Source organism: Tamandua tetradactyla, chromosome 9, assembly GCF_023851605.1.
Source record: "Tamandua tetradactyla isolate mTamTet1 chromosome 9, mTamTet1.pri, whole genome shotgun sequence".
Classification (NCBI taxonomy): Eukaryota; Metazoa; Chordata; class Mammalia; order Pilosa; family Myrmecophagidae; genus Tamandua; species Tamandua tetradactyla.
Genome location: NC_135335.1, coordinates 5,687,187 through 5,713,201, shown reverse-complemented (window position 1 = coordinate 5,713,201; position 26,015 = coordinate 5,687,187). Strand labels below are relative to the sequence as shown.

The 26,015-nt window shown below is 42.9% G+C and overlaps 1 protein-coding gene across 2 annotated transcripts in view; it reads right to left on the bottom strand.

Moving 5' to 3' along the window:
* Positions 1-26,015, bottom strand: part of CPT1A (carnitine palmitoyltransferase 1A) — an 83,982-nt gene that overhangs the window by 27,588 nt on the left and 30,379 nt on the right. For both annotated transcript variants that reach the window (XM_077115447.1, XM_077115448.1), the window contains exons 5-9: positions 13,598-13,699; positions 11,962-12,099; positions 9,969-10,046; positions 3,711-3,818; positions 1,691-1,778 (exon numbers count right to left, since the gene is read on the bottom strand). In XM_077115447.1, the coding sequence (XP_076971562.1) occupies positions 1,691-1,778; positions 3,711-3,818; positions 9,969-10,046; positions 11,962-12,099; positions 13,598-13,699 (514 nt within the window). The remainder of the gene's footprint in view (positions 1-1,690; positions 1,779-3,710; positions 3,819-9,968; positions 10,047-11,961; positions 12,100-13,597; positions 13,700-26,015) is intronic.

Genomic DNA, 26,015 nt, shown 5'->3' with positions numbered 1-26,015 from the left:
ACCTCATCATCAGAGAATCCCCTGACACTGTGTCAAACATTAGGGACACCCAAATCAATAGGCCCTTGATCTTGAGCTTACTCTTGTGAAGCTTATGTAGGTAGCGATGAAGCTTAGCCTACCCATAGGTATGCCTAGGAGTTAGTTCTGGAGGACCTCTTTTGTTGCTCAGATGTGGACTCACTTTCTCTAAGCCCAACTCTGTAAGTGAAATCATAGCCCTCTCCCCTACATGGGACATGACATCCAGGGGTAAAAGTCTCCCTGGTAGCATGGGAGAAGACTCCCAGGGATGAGTCTGGCCCTGTCACCATGGGATCAACAATTCCATCCAGACCAAAAGGGGGGGAAAAGTGTAACTAATAAAGTATCAGTGGCTGAGAGAGTTCAAATAGAGTGGAGAGGCTACTCTGGAGGTCACTCTTATGCAAGCTTCAGTTAGACATTACTACCTATCATAACTTGTCAAACCCCAACCAAAACCATCCCTGCCAACACTAAAGAACACCTAGGGCAGTATATAAGACTCAACAAAGGTTCCATGCACTAGGGTAACTTTACAGAAACCTACAACCTCCAGATGGGTCCCTGGACCAGAGAAGTCCTGAAACCTAGAGGTCCCAGCCTCTCCAGAACATCAGCTAGTTCCATCTCCCTACCCCATATTACTGACAACCCCTTCCAACATGAAGAAGTTCGAATGGGCAGAGCCCAAATACCCCTAAAATGTGGGAGAAAAATCAAAGGTGATGGTGGAGTTATATAGAGAAGGTTGGGTTTAACAAATGAGTATGATTGCTGAGTCATAAAACCAGTATTTCTTTTAATTTCTAGTATCTTAGAGCAATTAGAAGTAAAAACCTAAAATTGTGGAATTGTAACCCATACCAAACTCAGAAATCTCTTCTATAACTAATTGTTGAAATGCACTTTGAAATTTGTTTTTTTTTTTGCAAGCTGTATGGTGAGGTCACATTTAATTATTTTTCCATGTGAGTATTCCGTTATTACAGCACCATTTGCTTGTTTGTTTTGTCTGTTTCCTTGTTTCTTTGGGGGGAAGTGCATGGACCGAGAATCGAACCTGGGTCTCCCTCATGGCAAGTGAAAATTCTACCACTCAACTATCCTTGTACTCTCTATTGCTTATTTTGCATATATATTAATTTTCACAAAAAAAGAAGAAAAAAGAGAGAAGGAAGACTATAATAGAGAAGATAGGATTTAACAAAGGACTATGACTTCTAAATAAATATATTGGTATTTCTTTTGGCTTCCATTGTCTTGGAGCAGCTAGAAGAAAAAATCCAAAATTGTGGAACTGTAACCCCATACCAAACTTCAAAATCTGTTCTATAACTACTTGCCTGGAAATTTATCACTTTTATATATATATGTCGTATTTCACAATTTTAAAAAGGAATCTGAATGAAGAACTACCGTTATTTCTACCAGATCTGGGGAAAAAGCACTCTATAAGACAATATTTAAACAAAGAGAAATGAAAGTCCACTCTTTAGGCCTAAAAGAGACTGGAAATTCCCAGCAGGGATGTTCACCAACCTATAATCTGAGGATTGACCCACAGACAACAACGTGATTTTCATTCTCCTTTATAAAATGTCTTTACTCTGTGCAAGGATGGGAAATGGCTGTTTCCTGAAGGGAAACCCGACAAAGCTGTACTCACCTGTCTCCTCTCCTGGGATTCGAGAAGTATTGAACATTCGCTCCCACTGGGCAGAGCACAGCGGAATTGTGGATCCCAAAAGAAAAGCCTGTAATGAAAATAGGTTTCAAACAAACCAACAAAACCATTCCACAGGGAAAAGAGAAGCAAATTAAGATTGCACATTTAAATGCTGGATGCGTTTTCTGTGTGCACAGCATGGTTTGAATGGATCTTTCCCAAACGGAATAAAGAAAAATTGCTTCACCAGGATGCTATGCTTCACCATGGGACTTGTCTGACCACACCAGGGCCAACTTCCTTCACAGACGCTTTCTAAATAACACATTTGAATCACTTACTTATAAGCTGACACGTAAATCAAAGGGATATTTAAGGAAGAAAGCTCTTATTCCTAATGAATAGCTCACCAACAAATACTATTTTTCTTCTAAAATAAAAAAGGATTGCTCCAACACATGGGGCTGGAAAAGTTGATACCCATGCACAAGAAATGAAATCTGACCTTCCTCACACCATATACAAAAATTAGCTCAAAACGGATCAAAGAACTAAATAGAAGAGTTAATTTCAAAGAACTCTTAAAAGAAAACATAAGGGAGACTCTTTGGGACCTCCTGTTAGGGAAAATACACCAAAGTTAACAGTAACCAAAAATAGTTAGATTGGGTTTCATCAAAAATACAAACTTTGGGGCATCGAAGGGCATTATCAAGAAAGTGAAAAGACTGCTCTACAGAATGGGAGAGAATAGTTGCGAACCATATATCAATAGCAGAAAGACAAAACAACCCAATTTTAAAATGGACAAAGGACTTGAACAGGCATTTCTCCGGAGAAGACATACACATGGCCAACAAGCACATAAAAACATGCTGCACATCATTAGCCATTAGGGAAATGCAAATCAAGACCATAATGAAAACTGCTTCCCACCTACAAGGATGGCGATAATTAAAAAAAACAGAAAATAACCGTGTGCCAAGGATGCAGAGAAACAGAAACCCCTGCATCACCAGTGGGAATGTAAAATGGCACAACTGCTGTGGAAAGCGGTTCAGCAGTTCCGCAGAGAGTCAAGCGGAGAATTACCATATGACTCAGAAATTCCAGTACTAGGTAGATGTCCAAAAGAATTTAATACAAGGGCTCAAACAGGTACTTCTACACCAATGTTCACAGAAGCATTACTAACAATAGACAAAGGTAGAAGCAACCTAAGTGTCCATCAACAGATGAATGGAAAAACAGTAAGTGATGGAATATTATTCAACCATAAAAAGTAAGGGATTTCTGATCTATGCTGCAACTTGAACGAACCCTGAAGACATCACATTGCATGAAACGAGCCAGACAGAACGGGACAGGTATTGTATGATTTCCCTAATACAAAATACCTAGAATAAGCAAATTCATAAAGTCAGAAAGTAGATTACAAGTTACGAGGGGCTGGAGCAGGGGGTGGGATGGGGAGCTATTGTTTAATGGGTACAGCATTTCTTTCTGGGGTGATGAAAAAATTCTGCTAATGCTTGGTGATGATAGTAATGTAATATTGTGCACGTAATCCATTTTTTAAGAAAAGAAAACAGGGGTTTCTTTGAAGGGCAAAATTTTAGAACTAAACTACAACACTTGCATATCCATTTAGGATACCCAAGGAAAAATAAATCTCAAAATAATACTGCTGCTGCATGAAAGAATGCTATGCAAAAAGAAAAAGAAGAAGAAGAAAAATGCATGCTACATATGATTCAACTTCTATAAAACTTGGAAAATTTAATTATTTAATCTGGGATGACAGCAGAGCAGGTACTCTGGGCGAGTGGAGAGGGAGGGAGGGATTGCAAAGGGGCACAATGAAACCATTTGGGGTGATGTTTTCTATGTCTTCATTGCAGTGCTGATATATCTATCGATAAAGTCAAAATGTATCAAATGCATGCTTTACTGCATGCCAATTCTATTCAAGAAAGCAGCTTTAAAAGGAACTATTTAAATAAGCAGCTTGTTCACATACAGGCTTGATCTCTTCCCGGTCCAGCTTGCGTCTGTACAGGAGGATGGCGTGAATGGCGTTGCCTGCTCTGGCTGCCTGGATGGGGGTCGGTATGACATACAGCAAGTCCTGGAAAAAGGGAAAGCACCAGGGTGGAGAGAATGGTAAGAGGCAGAGAGAAGCACACACTTAACCATCCCACAGAGCGTGGCACGCTGCTAACACGTTCCCTCTGCTAACACGTTCCCGCTCTCCTAGTAAATGAATGGCAACGTCACTTTCCGTACTTCTGTTAGGTTTACTCTGTTAATACTTTAGAGCCACAACTCTAAAATAATTCTTGGGGTATTAAAGATGCAGCACATTCACAGAGCAAGGAAGCAGATGCAAGTTTCCAGGGGCTGGGGAAGGGCGAGGCAATGAGGAGTGAATGCTTACTTGGTACCGTATTTGTTTGAGGAGTTAGAAAAATGCTGGTCTTGGATGGTGGGGATGATAGCACAATATTGCGAATGTAATTAATACCACTTAAATATTTTAATGTGGTCAAAGGGGAAAAGTTCAGATATATATATGCTACTAGAATGAATTTTATTTTAAAAAAATGCAATAGTAGAAAGTACTTTGTATATATGTTATACTATACAATAAAGAAGTTTAAAAAAAAAAAAACATGCAATAGCCCAAATACCCCTAAAGAGTGGGAAAAAGATCAAAGGTGATGGTGGAGTTATAAAGAGAAGGTAGGGTTGAACAAACAAGTATGATTGCTGAGTTATTATATTGATATTTCTTTTAGTCTCCAGTATCTTTGAGCAGCTAGAAGTAAAAACCTAGAATGGTGGAATTGTAACCCATACCAAACTCTGAAATCTGTTCTACAACTAATTGTTGTGATGTGCTTTGAAATTCATTGCTTTTTTGTATATATGTTATTTTTCACAAAAGTGAAAAAAAAATGTCTTCTAGCCTCCAGTGTTTTGGAGCAGCTAGAAGGAAAAATCTGAAATCGTGGAATGGTAACCTCTAACAAATTCTGAAATCTGTTCTGTATCTACTTGTTGAAATGTACTTTGAAAATCATTGCTTTTTCTTTCTTTTCTTTGTATATGTGTTATATTTAACAATAAAAAATGTTAAAAACAAACAAACAAACAAAAAACCCATGCAACCGTACATCACGGTGAAACCTGTAATAAACCATGGACTATAGTTAATAATGCAACTATAATAATGTTGGTCATCAGTTGTAACAAAGGTACCACACTAATGCAATGTTTTAATAATGGGGGTGGGAGATATGGGACCTCTGAATTTTCTACATGATTTTTCTGTAAACCTATAACTTCTCAAATTTAAAAAAAAAAAATGCATATTAAAAAAAAACATCCCAAAGAGCTAAAATATATAATGGAAAAATAGACTTTTTATATAACTCAATTAACTGTTCATTTACAGCAGTGCTAGCAAGTTTCTAAACTTCGGGACACACCTTTAAATGCATTTTCCCATGACTGGAAGGGGTGGACAAACTCTCAAAGTGAATTGTGAGTAGTGCCCGTGCTCGGCAGGGAGCAGGGCGCGGACAGCCCCCGCCTCCGCCCCCCGCTGCCCTCCCTCGGGGCTGGTGCTGCCATCCTGTTTGGACGTCCCCCACCCCCATCCTGCCTGACCCTGGGCACGCCCTTGTGAGCCCCTGAGCACCCAGGAAGGGCTAGGGGTGCCCGCGCCCCAACTTCAGGGGGCCTCCTCTCCTGCACTGGGCCTACCGAGCAGCAAGCCCGCACCCCTGCAGCCTTCTGCCATGCATGGCCAGGGGTCCGGGAGGGGCCGGGACCCCCAGTCACCCTTCCTGCTCAGACCAGAGGACGTGGGGCCTCTGCTCTGTCATTACGAGAAAACACATGTGAACTCGTGGAGAGGGGGGCTGGCATGGGGCCATCAGAGCCCGAGAGCGGCTAGGATGGAACGTGTGTGGCCAGGAGGGCATGAGAGACCGGGCAGGGCAGGGCCCGTGCTGGGGAAGGGCTGGGACCAGAAGGCAGAGTTCGAGCGGGGTGGGAGGGTGCTGGCGTGGGACGGCAGCCCACGGAGGGTGACCAGGCTCGAGCGTGGAGAGAAGGGCCTCCAAACGGGGAAAGGGTGGGGAGGCAGCAGCAATGGGAGATGGGCTGCACAGAGGGGAGTCAGCAAACAAACATGTAAAGGATGATGGGGCGAGGCACCTCCCTGTCGGAGAGAGAAAACCAGGGTGAGCCCCATGGTCAGACTGGGAATCAGAGGTGTAAGGTTAGGGGACCAGGTCTGGGCTGTCCAAAGCCTACCCCCTTCTGAAGGCCAGTCTGGCCCTCCCCTGGCTCCTGGGGGGCTTCGAAGCCCCTGGATGAGTGCTGTCTTTGCAGGTCCAGGGCTATTGGGATTTCCTGTCTCTGTGGGGTGGGGGTGGGGGGGGTCTCAGGTCAGCCACACTGGCCGTCCAGCAGCCCACGCGGCCGACAAGCCTGGACACTGAGCTTGGGGGAGCTTCCCCGGACACTCCGAGCCTGTGGTCTCCCAGCATTTCCCGGAGAATCCAGGGATGAGAGCAGCTGTGCCTGCCTCTGCCTGTTGCTGACTTGAATCTGTCCCCTTCTGCTGTAATAAACCATACTTGTGCAGGTAACAGCTTTTTTCTGAGCCGGTGAGTCCTTCTAGGAAGTCACTGAACCTAAAGGTGGCCTTGGAGACCCCCGAACACAGGGGACAGCAGAACTGGGGTTTGTAGAGCACCCTCACTATGAAGTGTGTGCTGGTTTGAAACCGTGAGATGCCCCAGACAAGCCATGTTCTCCTAATCCGGCCCTGTGGGGGCAGATCTACCGCTGGGTGGGACCTTTCGATTAGATCGTTTCCATGGAGACGGGACCCCACCCAGTAGATCGTTTCCATGGAGATGGCAGTACGTCCTGGGGAAGGCCTATTTGGATTTATTCTATTTGGAGTTCACTTGAATTCTCTGATTTGCATATTTATGTCCTTTATAAGGGTTGGGAAGTTTTCCTCCATTATTAAGTGTGCCTTAATCCACTTACTGGAGTCCTATAAGAAGGGGACTCTTTGGAGAAATCACAGATGCTTGGAGAGCTGACACAGGGAGCAAAAAGATGAAACCAGGACACAGACTTCTAGAGCTGCAGAAGGACCAAAGGAGCTGAGAGAGCCCTTTGGAAACCAACCCAGGAGAGAAGGGCCAGCAGGCGTGCTGTGACGTCCCTTCCCAGTGGAGGTATCCTCTTGTCGATGCCTTCATCTGGACACTTTTTATGGCCTCAGAACTATACATTGGTAACCTAATAAATCCCCTTGTAAAACCCCATCAATCCATTTCTGCTAGACTGCATTCCGGCAGCATGAGCAAACCAAAACACTTCAGAAGCATGACTTAAGTATGATTTGGGAAAAGTCGAGCGGGCAGGGGCTGATGGATCTTTGATTCCCGGACAAGCCACTGGGTCACCTATGGCACCGAACAGCATGATCGGTTGCTGGAGGTCAGAGTCACCACTGGTACTGAGAAATGGTAGATTCAGTTCCCAAGACGCTGGCTATTTGGATACATAAGGAAATGCGAAACAAGGAACAAGCTCAATATACAATCCTTTGGTTCCTGTTGCCTGCAACAGCAAAAAAAAAAAGGTAAAGGAGGTTGCTGGAGCCCATTCCGAGGCTCCGAGCCTGCTCTGAGCTGCAGCAGAGGGAAGATTCTTCCAAAGGGAAAACTCTACTGAAACAATGGAAAACCAGGAAAATGAGAGTGATTCATGAAAGGACGGGGAAAGGCAAAAAGGGAGAGTGAAGGGACCAGTCCTGGTAAGGTGGAAATCTTAAAATGGCTATTGAGAAATGGGACGTACAATCAATGAAAGGGCGGGGTATGAATGAATTCTATGTATGAATTCTTTTCTGTTGTCTTTTTATTTCTTTTTCTGAATTGATGCAAATGTTCTAAGAAATGACCATGATGATGAATAGGCAACTGTGTGATGATATTGTGAATTACTGATTATATATGTAGAACGGAATGATCATAAGTTAAGAATGTTTGCGTTTGTTATATTTTTTTAAAAATTAAAAAATTAATTAAAAAAAGAGAGAAATGGGACGTAAAAAATGGACATTTATGGGATTGAAACAAAGGCTGTGATGCAGTCCTAAAACAGGATGGGCAGACCCATGAGAGCTCCTGCTGGTCCAACATTCAAGGCCCTAATCAAATCTGCTTTATTTACCCACGTTCAGAGGAATTTTTAAGGCCTGAAAACCAGGATAACAGTGGGAACTTGACTTCAAGTGGCAGAGGCAACGGTCCTACAAGTTAACCAGGATGATGGGGCCAAAGCCCCCGCTGGGCCCCAGGCCATTTGCACATACGCAGGTAAAACAGCCAGGGGGTGGAGAAGAGACTTTCCTGGGCCTCTCTGCCACAGGAATCCCATACACTGTGATTCCCAAGCCTGATGGTGACACCCCATCGGGGGCTGACTGGAGGGATATGGGGTGCAAAGGCTGATGGGAGCAAGGAAAAGATTTGGGTAGAAATAGGAATGTTTGAACGGACTTTATGTCAGTGTTTGCATCTCCTTTCTCTGAACATATGATTGGAACGGGCCCCTTGGGCTCCTATCCTATAGGAACTGGCTCCTATCTGGAACTCTGAAACAGAAGGCACGGGGATCCACCCTTCCGCCTGAACTAAATGGGAACCTGTAAAACTGCCTGAGCCCACACAGGCTAATTTACAACTGTGTAGAACACCTGGTGGACAGGAAGAACACAATCACTTTAATAAATAAGGTGACAGCAGGCTGGGACTGAAGGCAAAAAAAAACCCGTGAGTGGCATTGGCCAGCAGGGAGCGTTCAAGATGAACCTGGGACATCTTGTGCCAGAAAGGAAGGAAAGTGCTGAAAGAATGACGGGGACGTGTCAAAAGCACAAGGCGAAGAGAACAAAAAGAAAGGAAAAGAAAAAGAATAAAAAGAGCAGAGAAGGCAACATGTAGGAGCTCCACTGGCCAAATCGAGACCATATCAAGCATCTAAATAAATAATGGCAGAACTGGAATTTATCCACTCGAATGAAACAGGAAACCACGAGTTCTCACTGGTGTGGGTCTCATCAGGTGAAAGCATCAGATAAACCCAAATTGACACTCAGAAAAATACGTGGCTCACAATTCTAGAAAGTGCGAAGGATGCAAGCGTGCAAGAGACAAGACGGCTGCAGGCATGCACGAGTCACAACTGGGCACTCCGCTGGGACCACAGGTTTGATGTGGATGGGGTCCGAGGACCGCAGGGCAGGGGACAGTAAAGCACCAGCGCTGGCTTCCTGGATGCACAGAGGGCGCCTCTGTCTCTCGGAAACGGACATCAAAGCATTCGGGGGCAAAGGGGTGTCGGCAGCATGACCTCTCAACGGTTCAGGGAAAAAAAAGTGCAATGTCCTACCCCTGCAACTTTTCTATAAGTTTGAGATCGTCTCCAGAGGAAAAAAGACAAAAGGGAAAAGAAGAAAGGAAAGTAAAAGGGAGTAAAGAAAAGGCACAAGCAAACTATAGACAAAGAAAAAAATAAGAAGTAGAAGATAATAAAAGGAACTGAGGAAAGAAAGAAGGCGAAAGAGAAAGAATCTGAGTCTCGAGTTTTTCAACAGTGCCCTACAACCCAAATTGAGGGGACCCTCTCACAAAATAACGGCTTAAATGCTACAAAACGTCAATGTTTTCAAAGACAACAGATCAAAGAGACGTGAAAACTAAATGCAACGCAGGGGCCTCTGAGCAGTCTTGGGACAAAGGCGGCAAGGCTTGGCATGCTGGGGGGCAAACCGTTGGCCAACCCACTATCCCTAAGCCCTGGAAACGCAGGGCTCTGAGCCCCAGAGCTCCTGTGGGACTCCGCCTTGTGTCCTAAGCTATAACAACAGAGGTAGAGGTACATGTGGAGTGAAAAATTCCTGTGTGCCATAAGTGAATTTTGGGGACCCAAATCTCTCTGCAATAGCTCAGAGCCCTTGAGCGACTGCCCAAAGCCCAGAGAACGTTCCAGATGGTTCTGCGGTGTGGACAGCAGGTCCCAGACTCCATCAGGGAAGCACGAAGCCTGGACCTTGGAACCGGAACCCAGAAGAACCCTGAGCTTCCCCAGGACATGGGCAGGGTGGTGAGGATGCCACCTCGGGGGGACACACTGGTCACTCCCAGATCTCCGCCAGACCCCCCACCGGACGGGGACTCACCATCGCGTAGTAATTGCTGTTGACCATCAGTGGCCCCCGTCCTCGCAGGTAGATGTACTCTTCCCACCAGTCGCTCACCTGACAGGAGAGGGACAAACCACAGGCTTAACAGGCACAGAGGAGTCCCCGGCTCAGGACGGGAGCCGCGGGGCAGAGAAGGTTCCATCGGACACGCCAGGCACCGTTTCAGGATTGCCCAGAAAAGACCACCATGTCCAGACAGGACGCGGCAACTGGGGAGACTGATTTTTTTTCAGTTGGGACACAGCCGGGAGACAGATCACTTTCATTTTGCGGATAAAGTTTTTTAAAAAAACAAAGGCGAAATGGACAATGAGCAATTTCTGTTTCACTGCTCATTATTTTAAAAGACTAAATCACAAAGTGCCCCGTGAACTGCTTGGGTTCCTCCTGACTCCCTGCGATCCTGGAAGAAGCTACCAAGCCAGCTGGGTCCGCTGCCTTTGAGAGCTCCGCACCCACACCGGAGCCCCTTGTTGTCGTCACAGCCCCAAAACCGCACAGACAAGCAGCCGTCTTTTCCTGACCAAACCCCCAGGTTTCATTGTTCATGATCCACTGGACCGAGGGGCCACTGTTTCCTTTTTTTTTTTTGAGGGGCCACTTTTTAAAGAAACATTGTGTTGAAGTTCCATGTACACAAAGGAGGGGATGCGTGTGCCGCGTGAGAATGCTCACACATTCATGCACACGGGTGATCGTCACCTGATAAAAATAGACCGTGGCCAGCCCCCCACCCCCGAACCCCGACCCCGCCTGTGCCAGTGTGAATCTGTCATGTACCCGAGAAAAGCCATGCTCTTTAATCCTCATTTAATACTGCGGGTGGGAGCTTTCTGATGATTTCCCCGGAGGTGGGACCCGCCCAATTGCGGGTAGTGACTTTTGATGGCATGGTTTCCATGGAGATGTGTCTCCACCCATTCAAGGTGGGGTTGCTGATTGGAGCCCTTTAAGAGGGAATCATTTTGGAAAAAGCTCTAGAGCCAGGAGATACCTGTTACACAGCCAGAGACTTTTGGAGATGAAAGAAAATGCCCCAGTGAAGGGGAATGCCCCAAATGAAAGCGAAGCCAGTGAAGATGCAGGAGAGGTGGCCAGCAGACCTCGCCACGCACCTCTCCAGCTCACAGTGGTGTTTCAGACCCATCGGCCTTTCTTGAGTCAAAGTATCTCTCCCTGGAAGCCTTAGTATGGACATTTTCATGGCCTTAGACCTGCATACTTGCAACTTAGTAAATTCTCCTTTTTAAAAGGAATTCCATTTCAGGTGTATTGTATTCTGACAGCTTTAACGAACTAAAACACTGCCTCTTGTGCTCCCCCCAGGTCCTGCCCACCCCAAATCCCTGCTTCTAACAGCATCACTTAGCACCTTCTCTCTCTCGTTAGTGGTTCCTCGAAACCTAGCCAGCCTCCCCTGTTCCATCCACCACATCTCTTCCCTCCATGCACACACAGCTCAGCTGGTTCACGGAACACGCCGTGGCCAGCTAAGACCCCCACGGGAGGGCAAAACACATGCGACCACTCGGCTTACTCAATCCTAGAAAGGCAAGCGGGGCTGCCCTGTGCCACTGGCATTGGAGCAGCCCAGAACTGGTGAGACCAAAGCACGGTGTCCTCGGGCTCAAAAGGAACCAAACAAGAGGACAATGGCACCCGGCTGATGGGACAAGAAGTCACCCAGGACTTCCTCAGGGCAAGTAAGTCAAAACACGGTTCCCAGGAAGAGATGTGCGGACTCCCGTACGGAAGAAGCAGCAACCTGCCCAGGAGAGAAAGCAAACTCTCCTCCCTGAGTACGCGCCACACATGGTTACAACTGCTCCATGCCACTGTACATCGGCTCTGCGTGTGATTCTGGCTAAATCCCAATTGTAAGATCAGCTCTGCTTTCCCAGTTCCAGACAGCTGGAATTTTCATACAACCAATGCATTGTCAAGAAAAGCAGTATGCCTGTGTACTTACATAGTTTGTAGCCCACCAGGATTTCAGCTTCAAATACCACTGTAACTTGGGTCCGAGATTGGCAGCAAAATCTTGTGCGAGACTTGTCATTCGTTTAAAGTCATCTTCCTTCATCAGAGGCCTCACCGACTCCAGATACTGGGGTTACATGGGGGTAGGACGAGAAGTTAAAACACGCGGATCAAAGCCTCTTATATCTGTCCCAGAAAAAACTGACATACGCAAAGATTTTTACAGTCTTCCCCAGGTTGGTCCTGAGGTTAACCAACGTCCGTGGCAAATGATGTCTGTGGTCACTAATAATTAAACAATTAAATTTTTTCATCCTTTATTGCTGAAGAAAAGAGCGCCCCACAAATATTAAAATAAATTTAGACTGAAATGCTAGTCATCAATGACAGGGAGGGGTAAGGGGTACGTACGAATTTTTTTCTGTTTTCTTTTTATTTCTTTTTCTGATTAGATGCAAGTGTTCTAAGAAAGGGCCATGACGATGAATATGCAACTATGTGCGAATATTGTGAATTACTGATTATATATGTAGAACGGAATGATCAAAAGTTAAGAGTGTTTGCGTTTGTTTGGTGTTTTTTGGCATTTTTTTTAAAAATTAAAAATTAATTAAAAAAAAGAAAAGAGCTCCCCAAACCTTGCATCTTCACAAAAATTCAGCCATAAGAAGGATGAAGCGCTGATGCTGTCACAACACGGTGAAGTGTGAAGACCAGGCTGGGTGAAATAAGCCCAACACAAGCAACCACACGCTGTACAATTCCACTTATATGCAAGGCCAAGAATAAAGCAAATCCGTGGAGGCAGAAAGCAGATACACGGTCATCCGGGGCTGGGGAGGGACGGCTCAGTGGGCCTGGGGTTTCCATCCCAGGGCGATGAATACTTCTAGAGCTAGACAGTGGCACAGGACATCCTGAATGCCCTTAATGCCTCTCTAGGGCATTACCGAGGTGAGAGCAGCTAGAAGTAAAAACCTAAAATTGTGATATCGTAAGCCATGCCGAAGTCTGAAATACGTTCTACAACCAAGTGTGGTGCTGCGCTTGGAAGTGTATAGCTTTTCTTGTATACACGTTATTGTTCACAAAAAAAGAAGGAAAAAAAAGTCGACTGTGATGAGAAAAAAGCAGGCCCGTGATACAGTATAAGAGAGAAGACAGGATTTAACAAGTGGGAATGACTGCTGAATCATTATATTGATATTTCTGTCGGTCTCTCCAGTGTCTTGGAGCAGCTAGAAGAAACAAATGAAAACTCGTGGAACAGTAAGCTGTACCAAACTTTAAAATCTGTTCTATAACTGTGTGATAAAATGTACTTGGAAATTTATTGTTTTTTTTGTATATCTGTTATATTTCACAATTAAAACAATGATTAAAAAAATAAAAATATTAAAAAAAGAGGACTCCTATCTGTATTTTACCAAAGAAAAAGAGGGGAGCACTCTCCCACTTGGGGTGGTTTTGAGGATTAAAAAAGATTGCATATAACCACCTTACAAAGTACACAGCTGAGAGCTAATACAGCCAAATGTCACAAATTAGGTTGCACCCATAATCACACCTTCTCTTAATCAAAAGGCCTAGTGGCAACTTCATGGCCGGCTGAAGCCACAACTTACCCTGTTGACGGTTTCTCCAACTGCCGGGACAGGCAGGCGTGGCAGGGAGGTCTGGAAACTGTACAACATGGGCTTCCGGCCTGAAAAGATCTTCACCAGACCCTTCAAAACAGACAAGTTTTATTTTAAAAGATGAGACTATGTTAAAGGTCAGGAGCCAGTTCTCAGCTGCACATGACTTGCCGATTATTCACTGATTTTCTGTGATGATTCATTTCCCCCTGAACCCGTTTTCCACCCCTGCACCCAGAGGATCTAGTGGACACGGCCACTCCGAGAACAGCCGAAGTCGGGCAGGTGCTCTGAGATGGAGCTGGCACGGTGTTGTCCCCGCCGAGGCCCCTCCTGGGCATCGGCCACTGCATTCTGATCACACGTGGGCACCCAGGGGAAGGGGCACCCCTCCTGCTTCTGCAAGGTGCTTGGCTTCCATGATTGGCTCGAGGCTCTAGGACAATGAAGAGGGTCCGAGCTGAGGCTCCTGCATCTCAGGGCGTCCTGCAGGAAGCCACGTGGTCTCTTCTGTGCGGTCAAGCCCAGTGGAGATCACGCACTTGCCACTTGCCCACCACTGGCCTTTGTTTAGGCTGGGATGATCTAGCCCTGTATAATGACCAGTCCAGGCTGATCAGACTACGAGAAATACTCAGGTTTGTAGCAGGGCAGGGGGGAAGAGGTACAGATGGAATGAGAATGCTGGGGGAAGTGGGACTCAGCTCTAAATCAGCCATGAGCTCCTCTTTCAGCAGCATCAGCAAACTTCTGAAAGTGTGGAAAACAAGCCTTAAATCTCTTCTAACTGCAAATTCTGCTTCCCTGGAAATCATAAATTTTCTATCCTAGCAATAGTAGCAAACAGGTTTGGAAAAGTGAACTTCCAGAGTTGTGCGGTAGACCAGGTTCCAGGGGTGACCGTGGCACTGAAGCTCCTGGCTCCCCTACAGCAGCAGCCAGCCCCTGCCCACACATGGACACCGCCACTTGGTGACAGCATAGACTAGCATGGAGTGCTGGGCAGTGGAACAGGGCACACCATAAATTACTAGTAGCTTGCTTCGCTTCCACTTCTGAAACCATGAATTATCCCACACAGAAAAAATATTTTCAAGAAAAATCTCTGAATTCTGATTGGGTCATGTGTTGGTCTGAAAAGATGTATGTACCCTAGAAAAGCCATGTTTTAATCTTAATCCCATTTTGTAAAGGCAGCCATTTCTTCTAATCTCTATTCAGTACTGAATGCTTGAAAGTGTAATTAGATCATCTCCCTGCAGATGTGATTTAATCAAGAGTGGTTGTTAGATGGGATTAAGTGGAGGCATGTCTCCACCCATTTGGGTGGGTCTTGGTTAGCCTACCGGAATCCTATAAAAGAGGAAACATTTTGGAGAAAGTGGGAGATTCAGAGAGAACAGAATGACATAGCCACGAGAAGCAGAGTCCATCAGGCAGTCACCTTTGGAAGTCTGAAGAAGGAAAATGCCTCCTGGGGAGCTTCGTGAAGGGAAGCCAAGAGAGAAAGCTAGCAGATAACACCATGTATACCACATGCCTTTCCAGATAAGAGAGAAACCCTGGCCCTGTTTGCCATATGCCTTCTCACTTGAGAGAGAAACCCTGAACTTCACCAGCCTTCTTGAACCAAGGTATCTTTCCCTGGATGCCTTAAATTGGACATTTCTATAGACTTAAATTGGGACATTATCTCAGCCTTAGAACTGTAAACTAGCAGCTCATTAAATTCCCACTTTTAGAAGCCATTCCGTTTCTGGTATATTGCATTCCCGCAGCTAGCAAACTAGAACAGTCCGTTAAAAGTCATTTAGGACCTCTAGGAAGGCAGTGGAGTGGAGTGGAATGAGTTCACTCCTGTTCCACGGAACAAGATAGGGGATGGGGAGAAAATGACCAGGACTCTGGTCCTGGGGTGTGAGTCATCAAACAGGGTCTCTAGGGTATTTGGGGGAGGAGAGAGGCCAAGGGGATTGGAGAGGGAGAGCAGGGTGGGTCAATCAACCGTGATCCCCATTGGGGCGGGGTGACACAGGAGGGGAGGTGCAGCTGGAGGGAACTAACTGTCCCTCTGCTCCAGGCTGTCCTGGCTGTGGGCTAGGGGAACCTCCCTGGAGCAGCAACAAAACCAACAGCACCCGCGGGGAGCTGGAAGGTGGACCTGACTGTCCACCACGGGGAGCCAGGTCGCCAGGCGCTGGGAACGGTCACCCAGGAGGGTGCAGCGGGTAGCCAGCCCTGGAAGCGCCGTGTCTGGCAGACCTGCCAGGCACTGCAGGTCAGCTGATCCCCTGGGCAATGGTTAGCTCATCAGTCCCACAGGTGGCCACCAGCAGTCCACCGCTGGCCAGGAGCAGCCCCCAAAACCGGGCACCCCGTCTTCTGACCGGTGCAGTCTGGGAGGGGCAGGCCTGGGGGAAGAGGAGCCTCAGGCGCGCCACCTGCTGGCGAGACGTGTAAGTGCAGGCCGGCTGTAAGGTAGGGGAGTGGGACTCCTGAGGGAGGAGGCGGCGCCTCAGGATCACCACCTGCTGGTGAGAATGGGTAAGTGCAGGAAGGCTAACTCCGTATCTGCCTAGTTTTTTTTTTAATGTATTTATTTTTATGCTTTATGATGATTATTAATATTTTTACATGAGCAGGCACTGGGAAATGAACCCAGGTCTCTGGCATGCCAGGCGAGAATTCTGCCACTGAGCCACAGTCCCACCGCCCTCTACCCAGGTTTTTATTTTCCTCTGAATATTTTTCCTTCTATTTTTAAATATATTTTTTCTACGGTTTTTATGAGAAGTATAATTGCTTTTATTATTTTAAATTTGTATATATTTTATATTTTTGTTGATTTGTTTTTTATTTCTTATTTTATATATTATTTTTTATTATTCTTTTCTATTTTATTTTTTTTCCAAAATTTTCTCTCCCTTTGGGGGGCATCAGTCTGAGTTCACTCCCAATATATCCTGGGGTAATCCAGCTATATGCTGCTTACAAAAGACTCATCTTAGACAAAAGGATACAAATAGATTGAAAGTGAAAGTATGAAAAAAGATTTTCCATGCAAGTTGCAACCAAAAGAAAGCAGGAGTAGCTATACTAACATTGGACAAATTAGACTGTAAATGTAAAGACATCAGGTGGGCCATTGTGGCTCAGAAGAAAGAGTTCTTGCCTGCCATGTCAAAGACCTGGGTTCAATTCCCAGTGCCTCTCCACACAAAAAAATAATAATAAAAATAAATAAACATCATAAAAGACAAAGAAGGACACTTATATACTAAAAGGTCAATTCACCAAGAAGATATAACAATCGTAAATGTTTACGTTTCCAATCAAGGAGCTACAAAGTACATGAGAGAGACACTGGCAAAACTGAGGGGAGTGACAGATGTTTCAACAATAATAGTAGAAGACTTCAATATACCATTCTCCTCTACAGATAGAACAACCAGAAAGAAGATCAACAAGGAAACAGAGAAGTTAAATAACTTGATAAATGAATTAGACTTAGATATATATAGGTCATTGCACCCCAAAGTACAGGGATATACATTCTTATCTAGTGCTCATGGAACATTCTCCAGGATAGATCATATGCTGAGGCACAAAACAGGTCTTTATAAATTTAAAGACACTGAAATTATTCAAAGCACTTTCTCTAATCACAATGGTATGAAGCTGGATCTCAATAACCACCAAAGAACAAGAAAATTCACAAATACATGAAGATTAAATAACACTCTTAAGCAACCAATGGATCAAAGAAGAAATTGCTAGAGAAATCAGTAGCTATCTGGAGATGAATGAAAATGAGAATACAAGTTATCAGAACTTATGGGATGCAGCAAAGGCTGTGCTGAGAGGGAAACTTATTGCCCAAAGTGCCTATATTAAAAAACAAGGGGCGGGCCACAGTGGCTCAGCAGACAAGAATGCTTGCCTGCCATGCCAGAGGACCCGGGTTCAATTCCCAGTGCCTGCCCATGTAAAAAAAAAAAAAAAAAACAAGAAAGAGCAAAAATCGAGGACTTAACAGCACACCTGGAGGAACTTGAGAAGGAACAGCAAACTAACCCCAAACCAAATAGAAGAAGAGAAATAACAGATTAAAGCAAGGATAAATGAATGGGAGAACGAAAGAACAACAGAAAGAATCAATAAAACCAAAAGTTGGTTCTTTGAGAAAATCAATAAAATTGATGGGCCATTAGCAAAACTGACAAAGTAAAAAAGAGAGAGGATGCAAATAAACAAAATCAGAAATGAGAAGGGGGGTGTTACCACAGACCCTGAAGAAATACAGGAAATCATAAGATGATACTATGAGCAACTATATGCCAACAAACTAGACAACTTAGATGAAATGGACAAATTCCTGGAGACACACAAACAAGCCACACTGACTCAGAAAGAAATAGAAGATCTCAACAAACCAATCACAAGTAAAGAGATTCAATCAGTCATAAAAAATCTTCCTGCAAAGAAAGCCCAGGGTCAAATGGCTTCACAGGGGAATTTTATCAAACATTCCATAAAGAGCTAACACCAATCCTGCTTAAACTTTTTCCAAAAAACTGAGGAAGAAGGAACTCTACCTAACTCATTTTATGAAACTAATATCATTTTAATACCAAAACCAGGTAAAGATGCTACAAGAAAGGAAAACTTCAGCCCAATCTCCCTAATGAGCACATAGGCAAACATTCTCAATAAAATATTAGCAAAGTGAATCCAATAGCACATTAAAAGAATTATACACCATGACCAAGTGGGGTTTATAACAGGAATGCAAGGATGGTTCAATGCAAGAAAATCAATTAATGTAATAAAGCACATTAACAAATTGAAGGAAAAATCACATGATCATCTCGATTGATGCTGAAAAAGCATTTGACAAAATTCAGTATCCTTTTCAGATAAAAACACTCCAAAAGATAGGAATCAAAGGTAACTAACTAAATATGACAAAGAGAATATATGAAAAACCGACAGCCAGCATCATACTCAATGGAGAGAGACTGAAAGCTTTCCTCCTAAGATCAGGTACAAAACAAGGATGCCCACTGTCACCTCTATTATTCAATGCTGTGCTAGAAGTTCTAGCTAGAGTAGTCAGGCAGGACAAACAAATAAAAGATCCAAATTGGAAAGGAAGAAGTAAAACTCTCATTATTTACAGATTTATAATACTATTCTTGGAAGATCTTGAGAAATCTGCAGCAAAGTTACATGAGCTAATAAACAAATTCAGCAAGGTGGTAGGATATAAAATTAATGTGCAAAAATCAGTAACATTTCTATACATAAGCAATGACCTAGCTGAGGAATCAGTTAAGGAAAAAATTCCATTCAAAATAGCAACTAAAAGAACCAAGTACTAAGGAACGAATTTAACTAGGGAGGTAAAGGACTTGTACACAGAAAACTACATAACATTGCTAAAAGAAATCAAAGGAGACCTAAATAGGTGGAAAGACATTCCCTGCTCATGGATAGGAAGGCTTCTCCCCAAATTAATATGCAGATTCAACACTGTACCAATCAAAGTTCCAACAACCTCCTTTGAAGATTTAGAAACGCTAACTACCAAATTCATCTGGAAGGGAAAGAGACCCCGAATAGCTAAAAGCATCCTAAAAAAGAAGAACGAAGCGGGAGGATTAACACTCCCTGACTTTAAAACCTATTATAAAGCCACAGCGGTCAAAACAGCATGGTACTGGCACAAAGATAGAAGCATTGACCAATGGAATTGAATTGAGAGTGCAGAAATAAACCACCAAATCTATGGTCGACTGAATTTTGACAAGGCCCCCAAATCCTCTGAACTGGGACAAAATAGTCTTTTCAATAATTGGGCATGGGAGAACTGGATATCAAGAGCCAAAAGAATGAAAGAGGACCCCTATGTCACACCCTCCACAAAAATGAACTCAAAGTGGATCAAACACCTAAATATAAGAACTAGCACCATAAAGCTTCTAGAAGAAAATGTAGGGAAACAGCTTCAAGACCTGGTAATAGGAAGTAGCTTCCTAAACTTTACACCCAAAGCACAAGCAACAAAAGAAAAAAATAAATAAATGGGAACTCCTCAAAATCAAATGCTTCTGCACCTCAAAAGACTTTGTCAAGGGCAATGGTGGCTCAATGGCAGAGTTCTCGCCTGCCATGTCGGAGACCCAGGTTCGTTTCCTGGTGCCTGCCCACGTAATAAAAAAAAAGACTTTGTCAAAAAGGTGAAGAGGCAGCCAACTCAATGGGAGAAAATATTTGGAAATCACACATCAGACAGAGGTTTGATTTCCTGTATATACAAAGAAATCACACAGCTCAACAACAAAAGAACAAACAACTCAATTATAAAATGGCTAAAGATGTGAACAAGCATTTTACTGAAGAGCAAATACAGATGGCTCAAAAGCACATGAAGAGATGCTAATTTTCATTGGCTATAAGGGAAATGCTGATAAAGACTACAGTGAGATACCACCTCACACCTATAAGAATGGCTGCTATTAAACAAATAGGAAACTATAAATGTTGGAGAGGATGTGCATAAGTGTGGGACACTTCTGCACTGCTGGTGGGAATGTATAATGGTACAGCCACTATGGAAGACTGTTTGGTGGTTTCTTAGAACACTACATAAAAGTTGCCCTATGACCCAGCAATAGCACTACTTGGTATATACCCAGAAGGGCTGAAAGCAATGACACAGACATTTGCACACCGATGTTCACAGCAGCATTACTCTCAATCGACAAAAGATGGAAACAAACCAAATGCCCATCAGCAGACGAGTGGATCAACAAAATGTGGTATATACATATGATGGAATATTATGCAGCAGTAACACAAAATGACGTCCTGAAGCACATGACAAGATGGATGAGCCTTGAGGATTTAATAATGCTGAGTGGAGTTAGCCAGACACAAAAGGACAGATACTGTATGATTCCACTTTTATGACCAGCATAAAGGTATGGAAAGATCAAAGGTGATGGTGAAGTGATACAGAGAAGATGGGATTTAACAAATGAATACGAATGCTGAATCATTAAATTGATATCACTTTTAGTCTCCAGTATTTTAGAGCAGCTAGAAGAAGTAAAAACCTAAAATTGTGAAATTGTAACCCATGTCAAACTCTGAAATATGTTCTACAACTAATTGTGGTGCTGTGCGTTGACATTTATAACTTTTTTGTATATATTATTTTTCACAAAAAAAGGAAAAAAAGTCGACTGTGATGATAAAAAAATATTTAAGCCCTCTAGCCTCCTATATTTTGGAGTAGCTAGAAGGAAAAATATGAGATTGCATGGTAGCCCATGACAAACTCTGGGATCTGTCCTGTAACTACCTGTTGAAGAGTGCTTTGAAAACTACTGCTTTTCTATTTGTTTGCTTTGTATATATGTTATACTAGTCAATAAAAAAAGTTAATTAAAAAAAGGAGGGGAGGAAAAGAATATATAGATCTGACAAATAAAAACTAAAGGATAAGATGCTAGAGTTAAGAGCTGCTTTTATAGAAATTATTTTGAACATTAATGCATTAAACTCACCAATTAAAAAAATAAAGACCGGCATGATGGATTAAAAAATACAATCCATCTATATGCTATTTACAAGAGACACATCTTAGACTCAAGGACTCAACTAGATTGAAAGTGAGAGGAGGGAAAAAGATCTATGCAAACTGTAACAAAAACAAAGCAGAAGTAGCTATATTAATATGAGATAAAATATACTTTCAATGTAAAGATGTCATAAAGGACAATGAAGAACACTACGTATTTATGAAAGGAACAATTCACCAAGAGGAGATAACAATCATAAATGTTTATGTTCCCAATCAAGGAGTTCCAAGTACATGAGACAAACACTTGCAAAACTGAAGGGAGGTACAGATGTTCCAACTGTAATAGTAGGTGTCCCAGTCTGAATCTGGTGGACCCAGAAAATCCATGCCCTTTCATCCTCATTCCATATTGCTGGGTGGGAGCATTTTGATTGTTTCTATGAAGATGTGACTCACCCAATTGTGGGTGGTAACTTTTGATTAGATGATTTCCATGGAGATGTGTCTCCACCCACTGAAGGTGGAGTTGCTTGCTGGAATCCTTTAAAAGAGGAAACATTTTGGAGAGAGTCCCCTTTTGATAGAGCCACGTGTGAAAGCCAGCAGATGCCACCATGTTCGCCATGTGCCCTTCCAGCTGAGAAAGAAATGTTGAACGTCGTCGGCCTTCTTGAACCAAGGTATCTTTCCCCGGATGCCTTAAATTGGACATTTCTATAGACTTGTTTTGATTGGGACATTTTCTCGGCCTTAGAACTGTAAACTAGCAACTTATTAAATTCCCCTTGTTAAAAGCCATTCCGTTTCTGATATACCACATTCTGGCAGCTAGCAAACTAGAACAGTAGGAGACTTCAATACACCACTCCCCTCTATAGATAGAACAACCAGACAGAGGATCAGCAAGGATAATAGAGAACTTAAACAATAACATAAATGAATTAGATCTACAAACATATATAGATCGTTACACCCCAAAACAACAGGATATCCATTCTTCTCTAGTGCACATGGAGCGCTCTCAAGGAGAGATCATGTGCTGAGACACAAAACGAACCTTCGTAAATTAATAAGATTGAAATTATTCAAAGCACTTTCTGTGATAACAACAGAAAGAAGCTGGAAATTAATACTCACCAAAGAACCAGGACGTTCACAAATACATGGAGATTAAACAACACACTCTTAAATAATCAGTGGACCAAGGAAGAAATTGCTAGAGAAATTAGTAAATATCTGGAGACAAATGATAATGAGAATACAACATATCAAAACTTATGGGAGGTGGCAAAGGCAGTGCTGAGAGGGAAATTTATTGCACTAAATGCCTAGTTAGGAAACAAGAATAAGGAAAAGTTGACGATTTAACTGCTCACCTGGAGAATTTAGAGAAAGAACAGCAAACGAACCCCAAAGCAAATAAAAGAAGAAAAATCACAAGGCAGAAGTTTAAAAACTGGAGAATAATAAAACAATAGCAAGAATCAACAAATCCAAAAGTTGGTTCTTTGAGAAAAGCATTAAAACTGATGGACCCCTAGCTAGACTAACAAAGAAAAAAAAGAGAGAGGATGCAAATAAACAAAATCAGAAATGAGAGTGGGGTGGATCATTAGTAAAGATCATGAAGAAATTTTAAAAATCATAAGAAAATAGTCTTAACAACTACATGCCAACAAACTAGGCAACTTAGATGGAATGGGCAAATTTCTAGAAACTCAAACAAGCTACATTGACCTAAGAAGACATAGAAGATCTCAACAAACCAATCACAAGTAAAGAGATTCAATCAGTCATCAAAACTCTTCCCACAAAGAAAAGCCCAGGCCAGATGGCTTCACAAGGGGAATTTTATCAAACATTCCAAAAACAACCAACAGCAAACCTGTTCAAGCTCCTCCAAAAAACTGAGGAAAAGGGAATGCTACCTAACTCATTTTATGAAGTTAATACCACTCTAATACCAAAATCAGATAAAAACAATACAAGAAAGGAAAACTACAGACCAATCTCCGTAATGAACACAGATGCAAAAATCCTCAACAAAATACTAGTAAGTCTAACACAACGACACATCAAAAGAATTACACATCACGAACAAATGGGGTTTATACCAGGAACACAAGGGTGGTTCGACATAAGAAAATCAATTAATGTAATAAAGCACGTTAACAAATTGAAAGGGAAAAATCACATAATCATTTTGATTGATGCTGAAAAAGCATTTGACAAAATCCAGCATCCTTTCCTGATAAAAAACACATCAGAAGACAGGAATTGAAGGAAACATCCTCAGTATCATAAAGGGCATATATGAAAAACCCAAAGCCAGCAGCATACTTAACAGTGAGAGACTGAAGGCTGTCCCCCTAAGATCGGGAACGAGACAAGGACGCCCACTGTCACCACTATTACTCAACAGTGAACCAGAAGTCCTGGCTGGAGCAATCAGACAGGAGAAAGAAATAAAAGGCATCTAACTAGGAAAGGAAGAAGTAAAACTTTCATTACTTGCAGAGGAGATACTATACTTTGAAAACCCTGAGAAATCTACGGCAAAGCTACTTGGACTAATAAACAAATTCAGGAGAATGGCAGTACACAGGTTTGATGTGCAAAAATCAGTAATGTTTTTAACCTTGTGTCTGATGCTCCTTTTATCCACCTTGTCAACAGACAAGTAGAACATATGGGATAAAAATAAATAATAGGGGCAACAAATGTTAAAATAAATTTAGATTGAAATGCTAGTGATCAATGAAAGGGAGGGGTAAGGGGTATGGGATGTATGAATTTTTTTCTGTTTTCTTTTTATTTCTTTTTCTGAATTGATGCAAATGTTCTAAGAAATGATCATGATGATGAATATACAACCATGTGATGATATTGTGAATTACTGATTATATATGTAGAATGGAGTGATCATATGGTAAGAATGGTAGTGTTTGATTGTTATGTTCAAAAAAAATTTTTTAATTAATTAAAAAAAAAAAGGTAGAGACGGGTGAAAGGCTACCCAAAGAGGCTGAATCTAAATGCAAGGGAACGGATTGAAGTGATGGGAACCAATTAGTGGGGCTAAAAGTAACATTGCCATATTGAAGGTGAATAGGATTGAAAGGCGATGTATAGTGCCATGTATCCTACTGATTAAATCTATAATTATAAGTAAGTTCTCGCATGAACTATTTCAATGGTTCGATAGTAGACAAAGAGTCAACAGTACAGGGACATAGGTGGAAAACTAAAACTGCATGCTATGGCCAGCGGTTAACAGGAAGACACCAACAGTACCACCACGTTACCAGGGGCAACTAATGATGGGACAAGTGATAAGGGGTAGTTTTGATTTGATAGTGGCCTCATGTTCGCCAGTTCTTTGTCATGATGGACCAATGAAGAGATCTAAAATCAAGAGTGCTGCTGATTGCACCACCAAACAAAGATACTATATGACACAGCTTGTTTATTTTGGACATTATCCATGATGCTCAATGGACAGAGGGAGCCAAAGGATACAATGACTGAGAAGCACGATGGCGAACCGGGATACATTTATGTGATGGAATATGGTGCAGCTACGAAAAGGAATGGTGTAGAGGGGCACAATAAACCTTGGGGATATTATGTTGTGCAAAATAAGCAGAAATAAAAGAACAAGTATGCTAAGTCCTCTCTCAGAAAATACTCATAAGAAAATGGAAGCCTGGATTGTAAACCCTTAGAGCAGCCACACTGGGTCTGAAGTTGTAAGTGTATTTCCGAATGCTGAGACACTGTGCTGTGTACCAGCTGCAATTTCCCTGGAACTTTCAGTAGCTCTGTCACACTAAGACCTCGAAATGATGCTGCAACCCTGAAAGTGAGCAAAGCTATAAATAATACAAAGTAACCAGAAAAGAGATCAGGCCCCAATTAGAGTTTAAAAATGAAGCCCATCTGGCTGGGTCTAAGGTAAATTAGAATATAGGGTAAAAGACGACAGACCTTCAGCTACTGTATGAGATCAAAGGCAGAGAGACTATGTCCAAACCTAAATTTTCTGTAACATATCATCTAAATCAACCTCCCTGGATAGCTCATTTAAACAACCTAAACTCCTGGAGCCCAGCACAGGAACAAGGCTTGTAATTCAATATACCTTAATATAATACATCTCAGACTTTGGTGGATTGATAATTAAAAAGTTTTGGTAGAGTTCCTTCAGGATCTGAAGGGGGGGTAAAAGCATATATAGGTATATGTATATATATGGAACTATTAAACTCTCCCATCTGGGAAACTCCAGGGACCCTATCAACCTTTAGGGACTCCCAAGAAAACAGGCCACGCCCTGGATTTTGAGACTTGCCCTTAGGAAACTTATTCCTGTAGTGGAGAAGCTAGGACTACCCATAACGAGGCCTAAGAGTTGCTTTCAGGAAGCTTCTTTGTGCTCAGATGTGGCCTTTCTCTCTCTAAGCCCAACTCTGCAAGGAGAATCATTATCCTCCCCGCTACGTGGGACAAGCCTTTCAGGGGTGAAAACATGCCCGACAGCGGGAGGCAGGACTCCCTGGGATGAGTCTGGCCCTGGCACCATGCGATCAACGATGCCTTCTGGACCAGAAGTGGGAAAAGAGGTGTAATAAAATAAGGCATCAGTGGCCACGAGAGAGGAAATAGAGTCAAGAGGCCATTCTGGAGGCAGTTCTTATGAGGGCTTCAGTTAGACAGTGCTAATTGCCGTGGTTTACTAAACCCCAACCAACATGACTCCTATTAGCTCTTAGGAACACCTGGGGCTCGACTGAGCCTCTAGGAAGGTTTCATAAGGTT